This window comes from Ovis aries, chromosome 3 (assembly GCF_016772045.2).
Source record: "Ovis aries strain OAR_USU_Benz2616 breed Rambouillet chromosome 3, ARS-UI_Ramb_v3.0, whole genome shotgun sequence".
NCBI classification, from domain to species: Eukaryota; Metazoa; Chordata; class Mammalia; order Artiodactyla; family Bovidae; genus Ovis; species Ovis aries.
In genome coordinates this window covers 87489877-87508155 of record NC_056056.1, presented here as the reverse complement: position 1 = coordinate 87508155, position 18279 = coordinate 87489877, and the positions used below count along the sequence as shown (strand labels likewise).

General features: G+C 46.1%; 1 protein-coding gene across 4 annotated transcripts in view; it reads left to right on the top strand.

The window, feature by feature from the left end:
- Positions 1-18279, top strand: part of CRIM1 (cysteine rich transmembrane BMP regulator 1) — a 210045-nt gene that overhangs the window by 184482 nt on the left and 7284 nt on the right. For all 4 annotated transcript variants that reach the window (XM_060412267.1, XM_060412266.1, XM_027966933.3 and 1 more), the window contains one exon: positions 12395-12589. In XM_060412267.1, the coding sequence (XP_060268250.1) occupies positions 12395-12589 (195 nt within the window). The remainder of the gene's footprint in view (positions 1-12394; positions 12590-18279) is intronic.

The following is an 18279-nucleotide window of genomic DNA, read 5'->3' as shown; positions in this document are numbered from 1 at the left end:
TGCACCCTCTAATGAGGGGGGAGGACCCCCTTTAACAGGATTACATTTCAGTGACAAAATGCAGTCAGACCTGAAGTCTGTCTGCAGACTGACCAAGCTCGGGCTCTAATGGGATGAAGCACCTCCTGTAAGTACAGAAACTCCTCTGGTGCAGAAACTGGCCACCCTGGGAAGCCCACTGGCTTCTACTTCAGAGTTTTCTTAATCTAGAGAAGAGTCAATCTTTATACTCTTTGAAGTTCGAAATGGAATGTTTCACTGAATTTCTATCCAGGAAGTGTTTAATCAACCGATAACATGCTTATACAAGGATGAATAAGTTCTATCGCTGAGAAAGTCCCTCTTCTTTGCATGCAGCAGGAATCAGAGATCGCTGCGTTTATCAGTTTGGTAGGAACTCAGGAAAGTTTATAATTTCTCTGTTAACTTGGAACCCTATGTCAGCACCTATTCTTTCCAATATGTTCAAGAAACCTGAAAGGCTCTTTTGGCCTTTATAAAGAGACCTGGACTCCCATCCCAAAAAACAGAATAAAAGCAGAAATGGGCCTTTCAGGAAAAGTCTTAAAACCAGGAGCAGATCTGCCTTTCCAGCAGTGAAGACATTATAGAGATCGGGAGCTTTGAGTACAAGCTACCATTCCCCTTGCCATAACCCTTCTCTGCACCCCTCCCCCGCCAAAAAAAAAACAACCAAAAAACACAGTATATGGAGATACGAGGCAGCCTACATGGCAGTACTGTGACCAGGTGTCTCAGTTTTTTATTTCTATGTAAGTGAATTAAGAGCAAGTACTTTGTTAGAAGCTAAAAGTTGTAAACTAAAGTACTCAGTTTTTGAGATTAATCAGTAAGTTTTATTTTTGCATTTTTAGCCAAAAGCTTTATCGCTTGCTGATGGAGTAACTGTGTTAGATCTCTGCTTCACTGAAATTGTCGCGGCTACTTGCACCTGCTTTTAGTAAGATTTCATTGAGTTCCGCTTCTGTGTTCCTTGTCAGTCTTTGGAGCTCCAGCAGACCAGCATGTTCAAAACCAGTCTTCATCTTCTGTGCCTACAAATCTCTCCACTTCTTAGGGACCTGCTCATTTGCTCAGATTCCTTTTTCATTATGATTTCTGTTTATCTCCACTTTATGTAAAAGGATTAAAAAAAAGTAAAGCTAGTTTCTCCAACAGGAGGCACCCGCATTCCATTGATTCTCTGTCGTAGTGTGTGCCCAGCTTGGGATATAAAAATGCAGAGTATATCACAGGGCAGGGATCACAGTGTCCTGTCAGCTAAGAGAAATTGAAATGTAAGGTCATAGCAGGTTCTCAGTGCTTTGTGAAAGGTAGCCAGCAGTCTCTGCCTCCTCCGTGCTTCCCTAACTCGGCCGTCTCTGTGGAAATGCCTGCCGACTTTTCCACTCTCACTTCTCGTCTTACGTTGCCCACAGTGTAACAAGTACCTTTCTCCACCTGCCTAAATGATTGCACTAAAGTTTTCTTTAAATTCCTCAAACCTTAATCTTAAGAAGTCACTTTGAAGTGTGTTATTATTAGCAGGGCCTGGAGTTGGCATAGTTTTTTCCAAGTCATTTGGCACATGTGTTTGGACCTGAAGTCACATAAAGCTGCTAAGATCCCTGGGATCCAGGAATCTCCCGCAGGGCAGAAATGCCCCGCTCCCCGCCTCCCGCCATGCCCCCGTCCCCAGTGTCTAGAATGGTGCCCTCCACAGTGAGGCGTGGGGAGCACCCAGTGCACTGCTGGGCGGGGTGCTTCTGATGGGACTTGCTCCAGGAGCGAGAGCTGCATTTAGCTTCTTGGCCACTAGGATCCCAGAGCAAATTACTTTTCAGGTCTCTAAATAGTATGCTGGAGATTTGAAAGAACTGATGCCATTTCTAAAGCCGCCCAACTTCCTCCCAGGAAGTTACTCCCACACTGAGACTCTTGACTTCATGACCTACCACAACCAGATTTAGAACCTGAACCACCTATGTAGGAAAGTTATCTCCTGGCAGAAATGGAAAAGTCCAGCTGCCATACAGTTTCTAGCAGATTTTACTTCTTATAGCCTTTGCCAGAGGAAAGGCGGCAGGGAGTCTGAAACCCCTTTCTTCTCACCGTGGTCGGATTCAGAGCAGCCCTGATGCTGCGCCAGTGGCTCCTGAGAGACTAAATTGGCCTTTTAGAGAGGAGGAAAAGGTCCAGATTTTAGTGTCTAGGTTTCTCCCCAGCTGTTAATTAGTTTTATGGTGTAATTAGTAAAATAGCTCAAGAGGAGAAGCAAAATCCAACTTTTAATGGCCTGGTAAGCCTTTTTTCTTATCTTAAAAAGAAGTGAAATAGCAAGGTTCAGTCAATGGGAGAGGTCACTTCAAAAGGAGTTCACATTTCAAAATCTCATCACTTCCTCCTCTCTTTTCATATAACCAGAATCAAGAAAAAGGGGGAAAAAAGAAAAACCACACTGAATTTTCAAAACTCTATTACTGAAAGAGATCACATATTTTTTATTGTAGTCAGACAGAATGCAAGATAATGTTGCTTCTGTTTGAATCCAAAAATATAAGATGTATGTCTGATCGCTCCATGAGTTAAACACCCAGCCTGCGACTCACAATGCTGATACTGATGCAGAATAACCCTCCATCCTTTAGCAGGAAGGGACCTTTCTTTCCGATAGAGGCTAAAAGTCATTTCAAACCAATCTGGTGGATAAGATAGAGGCCCAGACCTGAGGAACCAAATACCAAAGCTGACCTCAGCCAAGGAGTGGCCATAAAATAGTAACAGTCTTCCTTGCTTGTTTCAAAATTTGACTCTGGATGTCCTTGCAGAAGAGAAATTCCAAAGCCATATGGAGCGAGCGCAGTAGTGCTGGAGTATATTTGTAGCCCTTAACAATGACTATTTTAGAAGGGCATCACGTTTGTTTGGGTGTATAGCTCGTAATGTGTTTGTTTTAAAAATAAGCCTTATTATATTAGTGTCATACCTCACTTTTTCCTTGAACCGTTCTTCTCTAATCGTCTTCCTTGAGAGAGAGAGGAGTGTTAAATAGGAATTATCCTGAGAAGAACCACGAGTCCTCAGTAGCCACTGTATCTCCAGTCTTGTCAGGACTATGCCATGTCTGATACAGTCGGTTGAAGGGTAATCTACCTTTGAAGGCAAAGACATATGCGCATGTTCAGTCAACTCTTTGTGACCCCATGGACTGTAGCCTGCCAGACTCCTTTGTCCATGGGATTTTCCAGAGAAGAATACTGGAATAGGTTGCCATTTCCAGTATTTCCTCCTCCAGGGGCGTTTCCCAATCTAGGTATCGAACCTATGTCTCCTGCATTGCAGGCGAATTCTTTACCCGCTGAGCCGTCAGGGAAGTGTTCTAAAGACCTCCAGCCTCATCAGACATTGGGGCAAGAAGCACATGCCCATTCTCCAGAGTCGCGAGCAGTAGCCACTTTTGTTTGTGTGGCCCACATCCCTGCCGAGGAACATGCCCCCCCTGAGGGTTATCCCCCTGGGGACACGGCAGGCAGGTGGTGTGCAGCTATGGAGGTGCGTGTGGTTCCCCTTCTGGCCCTGCCACTTCCTAGCCATGCGTTCTGCACAAGTTACTTATTTTTTCTGTGCCTCAGTTTTCTGTGGAATTCAGATATACCCTGTTCCATTGGGTTGTGGAAAGCATGTGAAATTGACTCGTAAAAAAGGCTCCATTAGGGAATTCCCTGGTGGTCCAGTGGTTAGGACTCTCTACTCTCACTGCCGAGGGCCTGGGTTCAGTTCCTAGTGAATTAGGAAACTAGGATCCCCACAAGCCTTGCAGCACAACCAACCAAACGAAAAACAAACAGCTTGGTTAGCACCGTGCCCAGGACAGAGTAGGCGGTCAATCAGTGGAGGTTATGATTATTATTAGGCATGGAAGAGTAAACCTAATGTCACTGTCAGCAGAAGCAACTCTCTGGAGTGATGAATATAACAGAATGAAATGGCACAGCCCACTCGACAACCAAATATAAGCCATTCAGATGCTTTCAGTTGGATAGGTCCCATGTCTCTCTTTCTATATCCCTCTTCAATCTTAAAATTTTAAATGCTTTTATGTGAACTTTCAATTAGGCTATGTTGTTTTCCCCCAAAATCTACAATGACTTTATTTATAACCTCAAATCAGGTAAATTAGCCACCATATCTCCCTGTAAATCAAGTCATTTCTAAACTTTTTTGACAGAGCTTTTCTCAAATTGACCCAAAGGTGCCGTGGGAGGACGTGATCCATCCAAGAAAAGAAGTGAGCGTGTGAGAAACAGGGGCATTTGCAGCAACATGCAGGGACCTGGAGATTATCACACTAAGTGAAGTCAGCAGAGAAAGACAAATCCATATGATATTACTTTCATGTAGTATCTAAACTATGACACGAATGAACCTATCTGTGAAACAGACTCACGGGCATAGAGATCAGACCTGTGGTTCCCAAGAGGGCAGGTACTGGGGGGGCTGGGCGGGGGGGGGGTGGTGTTGGACTAGAATTTGCGGTTGTAGGTGCAGACTATTACATTTAGAATGGATAAACAGCAAGCTTCTACTGTATAACACAGGGAATTAAGTCCAATCTCCTGGGATAAATCATAATGGAAAAAAATATTTTTAAAAATGAACGTGTGTTTATGTAAAACTCAGTCACTTTGCTGTACAGCTCAGGTTGACACAACACTGTAAATCAGCTATACTTCAATTTAAAAAAAAAAGAAATAGCACCGGGATCCATCAGTGAAACTGAAAATCACAACATGCCTTCTCTGTTTAGATCATTGGCTTTTCAGATGAAATTTGGTCTAAAGAAAAGATGTTTCTATAAAGCCTCATTAACCGAAATCTAATTAACTAAAATCTAGTCTAGTCTAATCTGGGCCACATAGCAGCCACCCTGGAAAAAATTAGTCAAGGCTTTTTTCAAAACAGGAGTCCTCATTTATTTCACATGAAAATTCCCCAGAGTGGTGACCAACCCACATCTTAAGTGCAGCTTTGTTTTTTTAGTTTTTTATTTTTTTAATTTTAAAATCTTTAATTCTTACATGCGTTCCCATGTTTGAAGAAACAAACTGTACTGTTATGAAATATATTGATTTTGTACTCAAACTGATCAGATTTGAGGATATCACAGAAAACCACCCCCTGCAAGCATCAGGGGGAACATTTTTCTTTCGAAAAGAGAAAATGGGGCTTGTCCTGGACTGAAGTCCGCATCCTCAAGCCAGCCAGCCCTGATGTAAACTGTCCGCTGCTAACCATGGCTCACCCCGGGTCAGCACATTGGATTCAGCTTGACCTCTACCTGAAAAAGCTGGAGAGCCCAAAAGCCGCCCACTGTTCCAGAGAGGACCAGGCATAGTCAAGACCACAGGAAGAGGGCTCTGTGTGTTCCTGGGAGGGTAAGAGAGGGAGCTGTTAGGTAGAGCTCCCAGGTGGCTCAGTGGTAAAGAAACTGCCTGCCAGTGCTGGAGACCCAGGAAACGTGGGTTCAACCCCTGGGTTGGGAAGATCCCTTGGAGGAAGAAATGGCAACCCACGCCAGCCTTCTTGCCTGGAAAACCTCATGATCAGAGGAGCCTGGTGGCTACAGTCCATGGAGTCACAGAGTTGGACACGACTGAGCATGCATGTAGGCAGGGCAGAGAAAGTGGCTTGCTTCGCAGTCAGGTGGAGGCAGGAGTAGATTCAGGCTCCACTGCCTGCCGCTTGGTTACTGGACTCCTTCCTTTTGCTGAACGTTAGGGGATCTTGAGCGCGGCGCCTGGGTACCACACATGCTCAGCAGTTCTCTTCTTCAGTGCTTGGCCCTAAATCCTTCTTTCGAAACCCTCTCTCTCGTCTCTGCCATTTGCATCCTTGGACTTGCAGTCTGTAAGGAGATCAGCTGTGAGAGTGCTGGGCATATGGATCTTAGATCTTGCTGTGTGGCCCAGCTGATTCTGCACACAAGCCCAAACACTGGTTTTAGACTTCTGGGCAAACCTTGAGACATCTCATTCCTGTAGTCAGGTCCCTTTAAAAGATCTCTTTTGGATCCGTGTGGGCAAGCTCAGTCGCTCCATTGTGTCCTACTCTCTGACTCCATGGACTCACCCACCAGCTTCTCTGTCCATGGAATTTTCCAGGCAAAAGTATTGGAGTGGGTTGCCATTTCCTTCTCTAGGGGATTTTCCCAACCCAGGGATTGAGCCAGGGTCTCCTGCATTGGCAGGTGGATTCTTTACCACTACACCCCCTGGGAAGCCCCAGTGAGAGATGTACTCTCAGCTCCTGCTTTCCACCAGCAGTTGACTGGCATCTGCTAACCAGCTCTACCACCCCTCACCTACACCCATTGTTTGAACCTAATAAGAGAGCTCCCTGACCTCAAGTCAAAGTTAATTCTGTTGAAAATGAACTGAAGTTGAAGGTGAGATGTTTCCAAGACAATGTGCTGAGAACTTGAATGGAATAGAAATAAACTGGTAGAAGCAACTGGATATTGGGCCCATGGTAGTCAGCTCCCTCCCTGGAGGGGAAGAGCTTCATCACGGCCCCTGAAGCTCTTGGGGCTCCACCTGACTCTGCCTTAGCACCTGAACGTGGGGCCTGCTGCAGCCTCAGCATGTCAGTGCCCAGTTAATGGCTTTCACTGTTCCATTGTCATCGCTTTGCTTCTGTGAACTCTTCATCTTCCTTGAATTTGGAAACAGACTTATTTTTGTAACAAAATCAAATGAGAAAGTTTAGTTTCATCTAATATGTAGTAAGAGTTCTTCGTTCAACCTGTTGCCTTCTAAGAGAGCCAGAGTAGTTTCTCTCCTTCTTTTATCATTTTATGAATACTCTTTGGGACAGTGATATCATACAGTAAGTTCCTGATTGAGTAGTTACAGAAACACCAAGTTATGCTGCAGCTCAGCATTTGATCTCTGGCCTGTCTTCCACGGTTTCATTTCTTTGCTTGCAGTCCATTGAAATTCCTCAGAGTGGGTCAGCAGCCTTCAGAAAGCGCCACACGCGTGACCATATTCTTTAGAAGCAGGCTTAGACTAAGCGCTTTCCTTCAGTGTGTGTGTGTCTGTGTATATGTGTGTGTCGGGGCTGGTGGGGAGGGCAGTGTTGGGGATGAGGGGCAGGTGGGTAACGCATGGACGTGTCTGTTGGAGATAATTTAATATTTTTGCTTTTATCAAGAGTAACTCATAATCATTGCAGGAAAAAAAAAAAAAGAAAAGAAAAATTCACCCTTGGTTCTAACAGTTACTTACTATTAACATTTTCATTTCTTTCTAGACAATTCTAAATTTTTCTCTTTATGTGATTGAGCTTATACTACACATGATGCATTTTAATAGCTGCACAGTATTCTTTCATATATGATTGTACCATGAGTCATTTCAGTAGTCCCAAGTTGTTGGACACAGGGTTTTTTTCCCCCCCTAATTTCTTGCTATTATAAATAATATTGTGATGGACATCTATGTAAACAACCTATTTGAGGTCTTTTCTGATTATTTCTTGGGACAGCGGACTGAAAATAGAATTATTTGATCAAGGAAGTTTAAGATTTGCAAAGATACATGAGGGATACTGCCAGCTTTGCCTGTTACCCCACATCTTCACTACTGGAGACTAAAACGTGTCCCCTTTTACTTCACGTCAGTTCAGTCGCTTAGTCATGTCTGACTCTGTGACCCCGTGGACTGCAGCACGCCAGGCTTCCCTGTCCATCACCAACTCCAGGAACTTGTTCAAACTCATGTCCATCGAGTCAGTGATGCCATCCAACCATCTCATCCTCTGTTGTCACCTTCTCCTCCTGCCTTCAGTCTTTCCCAGCATCAGGATCTTTGCAGATAAGTCAGCCCTTTGCATCAGGTGGCCAAAATATTGGAGCTTCAGCTTCAGCATTAGTCCTTCCAACAACTATTCAGGACTGATTTTCTTTAGGATTGACTGATTTGATCTCCTTGCAGTCCAAAGGACTCTCAAGGGTCTTCTCCAACACCACAGTTCAAAAGCATCAATTCTTCGGCGCTCAGGTTTCTTCACAGTCCAACTCTCACATCCATACACGACTGCTGGAAAAACCATAGCCTTGACCAGATGGCATTTGTCAGCACCACTTTTACTTGTTGAGCCCGAATCAGTTCTGCCCTAGAGGCAGCCTCATGGTTGCATTCATACAGAAAAGCAAAGAGTTTGAAGGTCAACCACTGCACCGCTGATTGACCCACTAGAATATCTGGTTTGATAAGCCTTGACCAGGTCCTTGATAGGCTCACCAGCTGTTTATTTCTTAAAGCAGGAAAGTGACTCATACATTGGAATTACTTCTGCATCACCTCCCATTCAGGAAACAGAGTCGTCCTTCATGCCTCTGTCCCCCCACCATCCATATCCTGACCACTGTTTCTCAGAAATAATTCTAAACCTCACCTTGCCTCTCCATTCCCATCACCACATCACCATCTCCATACCACATCACCATCTCCATCACCACATTACTCCAGGCCCATAGCACATCCCTATCAACAGTGTTCCCATCTTCCTAATCCCATTTAGGCTTCCATACTGTCATATTCCCAGAGAAGGCAATGGCACCCCACTCCAGTACTCTTGCCTGGAAAATCCCATGGACGGAGGACCCTGGTAGGCTGCAGTCCATAGGGTCGCAAAGAGTTGGACACGACTGAGCAACTTCACTTTCACTTTTCACTTTCATGCATTGGAGAAGGAAATGACAACCCACTCCAGTGTTCTTGCCTGGAGAATCCCAGGGACGGCGGAGCCTGGTGGGCTGCCATCTGTGGGGTCGGACAGAGTCGGACACGACTGAAGCGACTTAGCAGCAGCAGCAACTGTCATATTCCAGGGTTCTCTTCTTGAAGAGAAAACTGATTAAGGCCCCTCCCCTGCACTGCAGGAAGGATCTAAGTCTGCATCGTTCTTCATGGCCCTTTACGGTCTGACCCCCACCTCATCTCCAGCCGTCCTGCCTGCAGCCCTGACACCTCCCACTGTCCTTCTAGTGGGGCAGGCTGTTGGGCACACCACTGTCTGCTTTCAGTACCCTTCTTTCCAGCTTCTTCATCTTCTACTTATCTCTCAAAATAAAACTAAAACATCAGATCCTGGGCAAAGCCTCTCCCAGTTCCCCCAGCAGAGTTAGTTGCTCTGCCCTCTGAGTTTTGTTGTCCAGCTCCGCATTGAATTCACGAAACAGTGGCTGCTGCGTGGTACCTGGTGAGGAGTCCCAGTCTCCGTAGCCTTTCTCCCCCACTTTTGCTCAGTCCTCTGGGTCGGAGTCCAGGTCCTCCCTTTTTTCCCATTGATGATAAATGTTTGTAGAATAAATCAATGCATGTCTTTATAATGTTTAACATACAACCACTATTTTAATATCTTAATATTATAGATAATTTTAACCTGACTTGTATTAGCATTAGTTAATTAAATGTCTTAAGATGCGATGGGTGTTTTTGCCTCGATCTTAAGAAAATGCAGACCAGTGCTTGCCCTTGAGATGAACTTCTTTTATTAAAATGACTCCTCATCCTCTCTGTGGTTCTATCTCATTGTCTTCTGCCTCTTCTCTAAGAAAAGAACTGGCAGAATACCTCTAGGAGGAAAAACACAAAGTAGATAAAGTGATGGACGAGATGAGGTGAGCATTGTAACCTTGTCCTCAGAGGTCCTTGCACTGTAATGCATTACTCCAATTTTATGCAGTGATATTAGTCCATCATGTAAGCTGTTGCAAGGTGTATGGAAAATGTAATCAGTAATATTGCTTTATGAAGGAATGCTTCCTTTCATAAAGAGTCCTCTGCATAATAGACTCTATAGATTTGATGGCAAATTTAATGTCCTCAATCAAGAGTTGGCTCGAGGTCAGTGTATTACTTGAATTAAGTTCATTAAGTGATTCTGCTCAGCCATTCACTGTGTACATTTTGGGTATCTTAACAAAATCACCTCCTCTAAGGATTTCAGATTAGTGAAAACTTCTGAGATGAGTTTAATATGAAAGCCTCCAAGTGAATTTTTAAGCTTACTGGTCCATGCACCAGAGCCCTTTCTATGGAGTATTCCCAGATATAATGAAATGCATTTTTAAAGAGATATTAAAAATTTTCTGCTTACAACTAGAACTTCTTTTTTTCACACAACAGCAGGATACAAATTCAAGTTCGCACAGACTGTAAACTAGAGATACTGGGATATATATCCAGGGATTAAAACAAAGGTACAAAAATTTCATGTTCTAAAGATATTGAAATCATACAAAGTCTCTTCTCTTATTGCTGTGGAATTTTTACAACTGGAACTTAACTGTCTCCCTTACTGAACCTCAAGCAACAGTAATTACAGAAATAGTGAAAAAGCATTGGGAAGCAGAGATATTATGCATTTAAATACTTGACAGATTCATTTCCACGATTACTTATAACACTCCATTATGGACCGAAACTTCCGTCTTTGGCAACACAAAATATCAGAGTCATGAGACATTATTGGTGCCATCTATCAGGGGCATATGCTTGAGTGATTGGTAAGAAGAGAGTATGGATTCCAAAGACATATTTCTGCCTGTGATCCTTCTCTGGAAGAGCTCCATGGGAAGCTTCCTGCTGGCTGTTCAAGGAGCGATTCCAGCCTCCCAGGAACACTTGACTGCAGAGGGTGTAGGCCTGGAACCTTGCACAGAAATGTCCCTCCTTGCCCCTCAGGCATTGTGAGTTCTGTCCTTTGGGCCTGGGCAGCGAACACTGCTCTGGCCAGACCTTCCTACGTGCCTTCCAGGGAGAAACTGAGCTCCCCACCCCACTTCTTTCCTAAGGAACTTTCCTTCCAGATGCTTTTATAGTTTTTCATTAACCAGTGACCAGTGGTGAGTGGGCTTTCCAGGTGGTGCTAGTGGTAAGAACCTGCCTGCCAATGCAGGAGATATAAGAGACGCAGGTTTGATCCCTGGGTCAGGAAGATCCCCTGGAGGAGGATATGGCAGCCCACTCTAGTATTCTTGCCTGGAGAATCCCATTGACTGAGGAGCGTGTAGGACTACAGTCCATAGGGTCACCTGACTGAAGTGACCTAGCATGCATGCAGTGGTAAGTGGAGCTGCCAGTAGAAGCTGAGCATAGAATTTCCCCAGGTTAGTAAAAGTCGTCCCATTATCAGCCTGGCCAGTGACAGGGAGGGGCTGCCCCACCCCATCCTGTGTCTCTCCATTGATTGACCCCATCTCTGCTTTGCTGGTCATTGGGCCTCACTCTGAGTTCTGGAGGGAATGTGACCACTAGAAATAAGTTCAGATAAATCAGGAGAAGGTGTTGAGTTAAAGAGAAAGGAACTTTCAAGGAGAAGGTTGAGGGAAGGAGGATACAAGGACAGCCGGGAAGGACAGAGGAAAAAGAGCAGAGTGTGTTACACTGTAAATTCTTACATCAGCCTCGGATGGTCAAGATGGTCATGGCTCAGATGGTCAAGAATCTGGAGACCTGGGTTCAGTCCCTGGGTTGGGAAGATCCTCTGGAGGAGGGCATGGCAACCCACTCCAGTATTCTTGCCTGGAGAGTTCCCGTGGACAGAGGAGCCTGGCGGGCTACAGTCGATGGCGCTGCAAAGAGTTAGACACGACTGAGCCAATTTTGTGTAAATTCTTATATACAAAAACTGACTCTTAAAAAATGTATTGTTTTCACAGACCGTACTTTGCTGGAAATAATAGATTGAAATAAGGTTGTTTTTGAAGTAGGAATGTCCTGGTTGATGAGAGGGAAATGCATCCAGCATTCCTGTAAAATGAAGGAAATGGTTATCTCCGTCCGAGTTCCCTGTGGGAGAGCACAGGAAACCTGCCGGCTCCCTGGAGAGGCCATCGTCATTCCTTCCCCTCGCCTGCATCATCTCGTTACAGAGAGTAACGATGGAAGTTGTTTCTATAAGGATACTGAGCTGGACTTTTTAATCTCTTTCCACATGGAACAAAACCTCTGAACACGTCTCCTTACCTATTTGTGTTTTAGTTTTTTCACCTGGCGTGTTCAACAGCCATAACAGTGATTGAGTTTGTGTATTTTGCGATGACAGTCCAATGACTCTTGGCCAGCGAGTACGTTTCCTGGCTGGTTGCTGTAATTACCACCCTGTGTCAGCCTTGATGGCCCTTGAGCAGGTCCAGGCCACAAGATGAGTGTTCCGACGAGTCTGCTGAACCAGGGGACTGGGGAAGCAGAACTTTCACCCAGTGCTGGGCATCCCAGAGCATGCCGTGATTGCGCAGTGCTATCCCCCTTTACGTCTCAACTCTGTTGAAAAGTTGTGCTTGTCACATGGAGTGACTCCACCATGTGTCCTCTTTTTTCCCTAGAGGACACAATCCCAAAGAAGGTGGTATGCCACTTCAGCGGGAAGGCCTACGCGGACGAGGAGCGCTGGGACATCGACAGCTGCACACACTGCTACTGCCTGCAGGGCCAGACCCTGTGCTCCACCGTCAGCTGCCCGCCGCTGCCCTGCGTCGAGCCCATCAACGTGGAAGGCAGCTGCTGCCCCATCTGCCCAGGTATCTTTAAGCTGCCACCCTGCCACTTTTCCTCCTGTGATGTTGATTTTAAGAGCAAACTAGAGCAGACTGAGAGCCTCCTGGACCCAACCCTATGGAACTAATTCCTTTGGCCCAGAGAGAGACATGGAGGGTAGCTTGAGAGACTGTGACCTGTAGGTGAGCACCTGATTTTGGTTCCATTCTGGAATTGCTCTGGTTCTTCTGATTGGCGTTCTCTAAAATGTCAGTGGCGGGCCTGATGGGTATACCCTCGTGGGTATTAATGACACCTGCCGTATCTGAGCAGCACAGTTTGAGGGCAGTGTTGGCTGAGCCTAGTGACAAAGGTCCATGATCAGACAGAGTAGGGGATACACTTGACAGCTCTTCTAAGGTGACTGTCTCCCAAAACCAAAATGGAAGAGCTGCATTTAAAGAACACGCTCCTGGCCCAGTCTCTTCAGTGCATCAGTTCTGGCAGTCCCGGGCTGTCTGCCCTGAACTTTCCGTCTCTTCCCACTGAGGACAGGAACCACAAAGCACACCCCCAGCTGGGTTTTGCAGATGGATCACTTGTCTGCGTCTGTTTCCACATCCCACCGTTCACATCAGCCCAGTAATCCGCCTCTCAGTTTAAACCTAAGCCCCCCTCAGCTGCCCAAATCCTCCCCCAGGCCTTCTGGATTCCCTGCCCGTGTCTCCTGCCAAAACAGCTCTTTTGTTTTCTGCCCCTCATCCCAGCAACGCAGGGCCTGAGCCCTTGTCAAGACATCCTCTGGGCAGTGTCCAGATCAAAAGCCCTGGACACACAGATCTCGCAGGCAGCCCAGACCTCACAGACCAAAGAGAGGGCTCACTCTAGGAGCCCAGGGAGCTCCTCAGCAAGGCGAGAGCCCTGCATCTTCACCGTGATTCTGTGTTTCCTTGGAGCATTGCATTAGAGACTCTGGCTCCGTGCAGCACAGTGGGCTAGGGGTCACGGCAGCTTAGAAGGGCATCAGCACCACACACTTGTAAAATGGGACGGTCAGTTAAATCTCAAGGATTTCATTGAGCTCAGCGCAGGTTTGCCTTTTGTTTAGGTGCTGTGTAAGCAAGACAATTCTAAAAATGTCCATTTATCCCCTAAAAAGAAGGGGATACTTTAAAAGGGTCAGGAGACTGAGCCCTTTGCAAATCCCTCCGTTGGGTGCTTTTCATGGTTTAGTCCCCTTGGCCTTGTCAGTGATGTAGACCAAGAGTCAGAAGGTCGCTTCCATGTTGTATCAATAGGTGTGCACATTGGAGAAACAGAATCTGCAAGTGTTTTGCATGAGAAGTATGAGGAGAAATGTATTTCCCATCCAAGTTGCTTTTTCTAATACGTTTCACCTGATTCCCAAGTTTCATACCAGTTTTCCTAGTAATAAGCTTGTAATGATCTAAATGGTAAAACTTGATCTTCCTTATTGAACCAAGATCCATTTCATGCCTACTCAAGTAAGCACTGCTTGAGGCCTGGGGAAGACAAACAGTGAATCCAGCAAGTCCCCATCCACACAGAACTGATGTTTTCTTAGGGAGACACAGGCAGCAAACAGGTAAACAGACACACGATGGGGACATGGGCCGCGGAGCGACTTGCAGCCAGCCCGGGGGCGGGGGGTGCCGGGCTGGGCAGAAGGGGCGGAATGTTTGGATGATCCAGGAACCCTCACAGATTGCATGACATTTATAAGGGACCCAGGATGGCAGGAATCACAGATTAGGAGAGAACCTCTGCACATAAGCAGGATGAGAGCCCAGTGGGTGGGAATCTGCCATGGATGCTCGGAGAGAAACAGGGATGCTGTGTAGGTGGGACCCCTTGAGCAGGGAGGGTAACCAGAAGCAAGCAGAGAAGCAGCCATGCACCAAAATATGAGATCTCACGAGTGATTTTAGAATCTTATTGAGGTAAGATAGAGACTCCGGAGAGTTTAGAGTAGAGCAATGATGGAATGTTTCTTGCAGAAGTGGAAGCTGAGACCAGGGCAGTAGATGTGAGATGGGAGGAGTGGCCGGGTTCTGCTTCTAGTAAAAGGGTAGATTCCATAGGATTTGAACACGATGTGAGGAGTGAAAGAGGAGGCACACCATGAACAACTGTAATGTTTTTGACCAAAACATGGAGTTGCAACTCTGGTATAAAATCAGTTTTATTGGGGCATTTTTTTTTAGTTTGAAATCTCCATTGGACACCTGAGTGGAGGCAGTAAATAGACAGTGAATATCTAGAGCTCAGGAGAGAGATAGGAAGTGGTTCTATAAAACTGAACATTGTCATAGAAGGGAGGTTTTTAAGCCTTGAGACTGGACGAGGTCACCCAAGAAGTGAGTGGAGATAGAGAAGAAAAGGGAGTCTGGAACTGAGCCCAAGAACCCTCCACTTTTGGGATCTAGGCAGGTCAGGGATGGAAAACAGAAAAGGAGCCCCTGCCACATGGGAAGACACCAAGAGCTGTGACCTGGGAGCCACCTGGAGAAAGGGCGGGGGAAGTGTGGTGGGTGACATCAGGTGAGAAGTCGGGACTGACCACGGTGCATTTAGCGTCATCCAAGTCATTTTGACGAGCCATTTCCCCACAGTGGTGGCAGCAAAGTCTGCTTAGACGGTTTCAGAAAGAAGGGGTGGGTGGTGAATTGGAGACAACCGTGACACATCTCAGCTACAGACCATGGTGCTCAATTCACAGACAGGATTTTCCTGTGGAGCAGAGGGGTCTGTCTGGGTGGCTTTCACTTGAAGAAGGACTGAGCTGGGCCTTGAAAGACAGGCGGGTTCTCTTCATTGGAGTGAAAGAGTCACCTGACCGAAGACCCTGAGACGGAGGCCAGATGCCCCTGCAATAGGGAGTTCTAGTAGCAGGAGGTAAGGACAGAGGAGATAGCTTTGGTCAAGATGTTTAGGGCTTTAATATTCAAACCGAGGGAGATTTTGTCCTTTATCCTTCTCGGGAGGCTCCTTTTTAAACAGATGAGACACAACATCATGGAGGTGCTCCGGGCAGCCTCTGGGGTCTGCAGGAGGGACTGAAGCCGGGAGAGACCCGGGGCCAGGACAGCTGTGACTTGCCTTACGGACGACCCAGGTGTGTGATGGTAGGACCCGAGTTCAGGTGACGCAGTGGCAGGAATAGAGGTAGGTCCCTCTCCTCGACTGCGAGTGTGACAGAAGAGGGAACGCAGGTTTCACTGGCATCTGCTCATGACTGGAGATTCCTCCAGTGGCTTCTCTGTCAGCATGCACCATTGGATTGGAACTTAATTTCTGTTAACTCCCCTTTCTGCTTCTGATGTATTACTGATGAATCATTTTTCCATTTTATCTCCACACCTTTTGTAGTCAGTTGAGCTCTGCCACTTCACGTTTGACTAAGTGTGGCCTGCCAGGAAGCCTGGGCTCCTGTCCCAATTTCTCGTGGTCTCTGAAGTTTCAGGTGGCTGCTTTTCCCCCGGATACTTGGCTTTGCCCCCTGCACACATCAGCTGACATTCTGAATAGCCCTGCCCTCACCAAGCATTTCCTCCTTTTGCCACCTCTGGATATGAGTAAAAGACTTGTGAACTGGTTTGCTGGTCAATACTTGTCCCATTTTATAGAAAACTGAAGGTCAGAAAAGTTAAGCGAATATCCAAAGCCACGCAGCTCGTTAGCAGACCTGGGAGTCCTGGACCTGGGTTAACCTGGAGTTTCATCCCCCCAAAAATGGTGTCCTCACCTTGCAAGTCCCAAGCACCCTGCCCCATATTCCGGAAACAGACATTTTAAGGGAAGTGAATCTTACAATGGGCCATGTCGGTGCATCTGAATTTAAAATATGTTGCCACTAAGTTGTCTTAGGTTCCTCTGAGCAAATTGGACCCAGTTGTAATTCTTAATTGTGACTGAGTGCCCGTGCTCTGTGCCTCTGGGCCAGGGGAAGGGTGTGTCACTCCTCGTCATCGACAAGGCCAGCAGCTTTATAAAGGGCTCTTGCAGTAAATGTCAGAAGGGTTCTGTTTGAGAGTTGGGGTTGTTGCCGTTTCTGGCCATGGCATGCCTCGGTCTCAGCGTGGAAACACAGCAGCACCCATGCTCCTTTTTGTTTCTCCAAGCATTCTTTTTTTTAAAGATGTATCCTTTTTGGCAAAAATGCTCAGAGGTGGCTTCCCTCTTAAATTCACATTAAAGGAAATGACCCTCTCCCCTTAGACCCAAGAGCTCTGAACTGAGCTTTGAATATTTGGTGATACAGGAGGTGCTATGGGTGGATTTTAATCAGAGGTGAACTGAGCTTAGCAGAGCAAATTGATCCAGAGGACAGGCTGTGAGCTGCCCAGTGGGGAGATGGAACTCATCACTGGAGGCCCATGAGGGCAGCATTGGTCTTGATCACAACTGTGTGCCCCAGACTTAGCCCAGTGCCTGCCACGTAGGAAGTATTGATGAAATGTTAAACATCATCCCCACACATAAACATCATCCCCACACACAGCCTAGAACCACCAAATCAGGTCCAGCCTGGACCTACCAAATCAGGACCTGTGAGCAGATTTTATAAGGCCTCGGATGACTCAGATATGATAGAAAAGTTTGGAATCACTAGTTGATACTCAGGCCTGCCTGTGCTTCTGTAAATGAAAATGGTTTCAAGTAAACTCTCTTGTTTATTTCAGTGAATTGTTGAACCTTTCAAAACTCTTTAGAGTGTCTAGTTCTTGCCATGTCTGAGTACATGCATGCTAAGTTGGCTTCAGTCGTGTCTGACATGGACTGTAGACCATGTTGCTTTGCAACCCCATGGACTGTAGCCTGCCATGCTCCTCTGTCCAAGGGATTTTTTGGGCAAGAACACTGGAGTGAGTTGCAGCGCCCTCCTCCAGGGGATCTTCCCAACCCAGGGATCGAACCCATTGCTCCTGTGGCTCCTGCATTGCCTGCAGATTCTTTACCACTGAGCTACTGGGGGAGGTCTTGAAGTTTAACTAAGAAAGCTAAAGCTGAAGTAACTTTATTCCTGGGGACAGTAGGAAGACCTGGGCTTTGGATTCACAGGACTGCATCTGAAGCCTGGCTCTGCCATTCCTGGATGCATAACCTTGGGCAGTTAATGCACAGTGGAAGCTGAATTCATACTCTTTTCTCTATCATGTTTCACTTCTCTCAGATCTGTCTTTTTTAAGGTTAACTTCTTGAAAAACTGGTAACTTTGGGAATGCCATTGATCACTCTGAGAGAAATATTCCAACTTAGAAAAACATATTTCATGTATTTTATTTTGGTGTAAATAAGGCTGTTTATTGGGCTTCCCTGGTGGCTCAGATGGTAAAGAATCTGCCTGCAATGCGAGAGACTTGGGTTCAGTCCCTGGGTTGGGAAGATCCCCTGGAGGAGAGCATGGCAACCCACTCCAGTATTCTTGCCTGGAGAATTCCATCAACAGAGGAGCCTGGTGGGCTACAGTCCATAGGTTCACAAAAAGACACAAGACTGAGCAACTAAGCACAGCACAGCACAAGGCTGTTTATTAGTATTTAGTATTGCCAATGTTGGGTAACCTTATTATAAAAATCAGTTAATAACATGGCAGGACTTGGCCAAGAAAAGTGTTTGATGCAGATTTCTGTCATATGTTGGAAAAAGAGGTTTCTTAAGAATTATTTCTTTTAAAAGTTGGCGAATTGTTAGCCAGATGAAGTTAGGAATA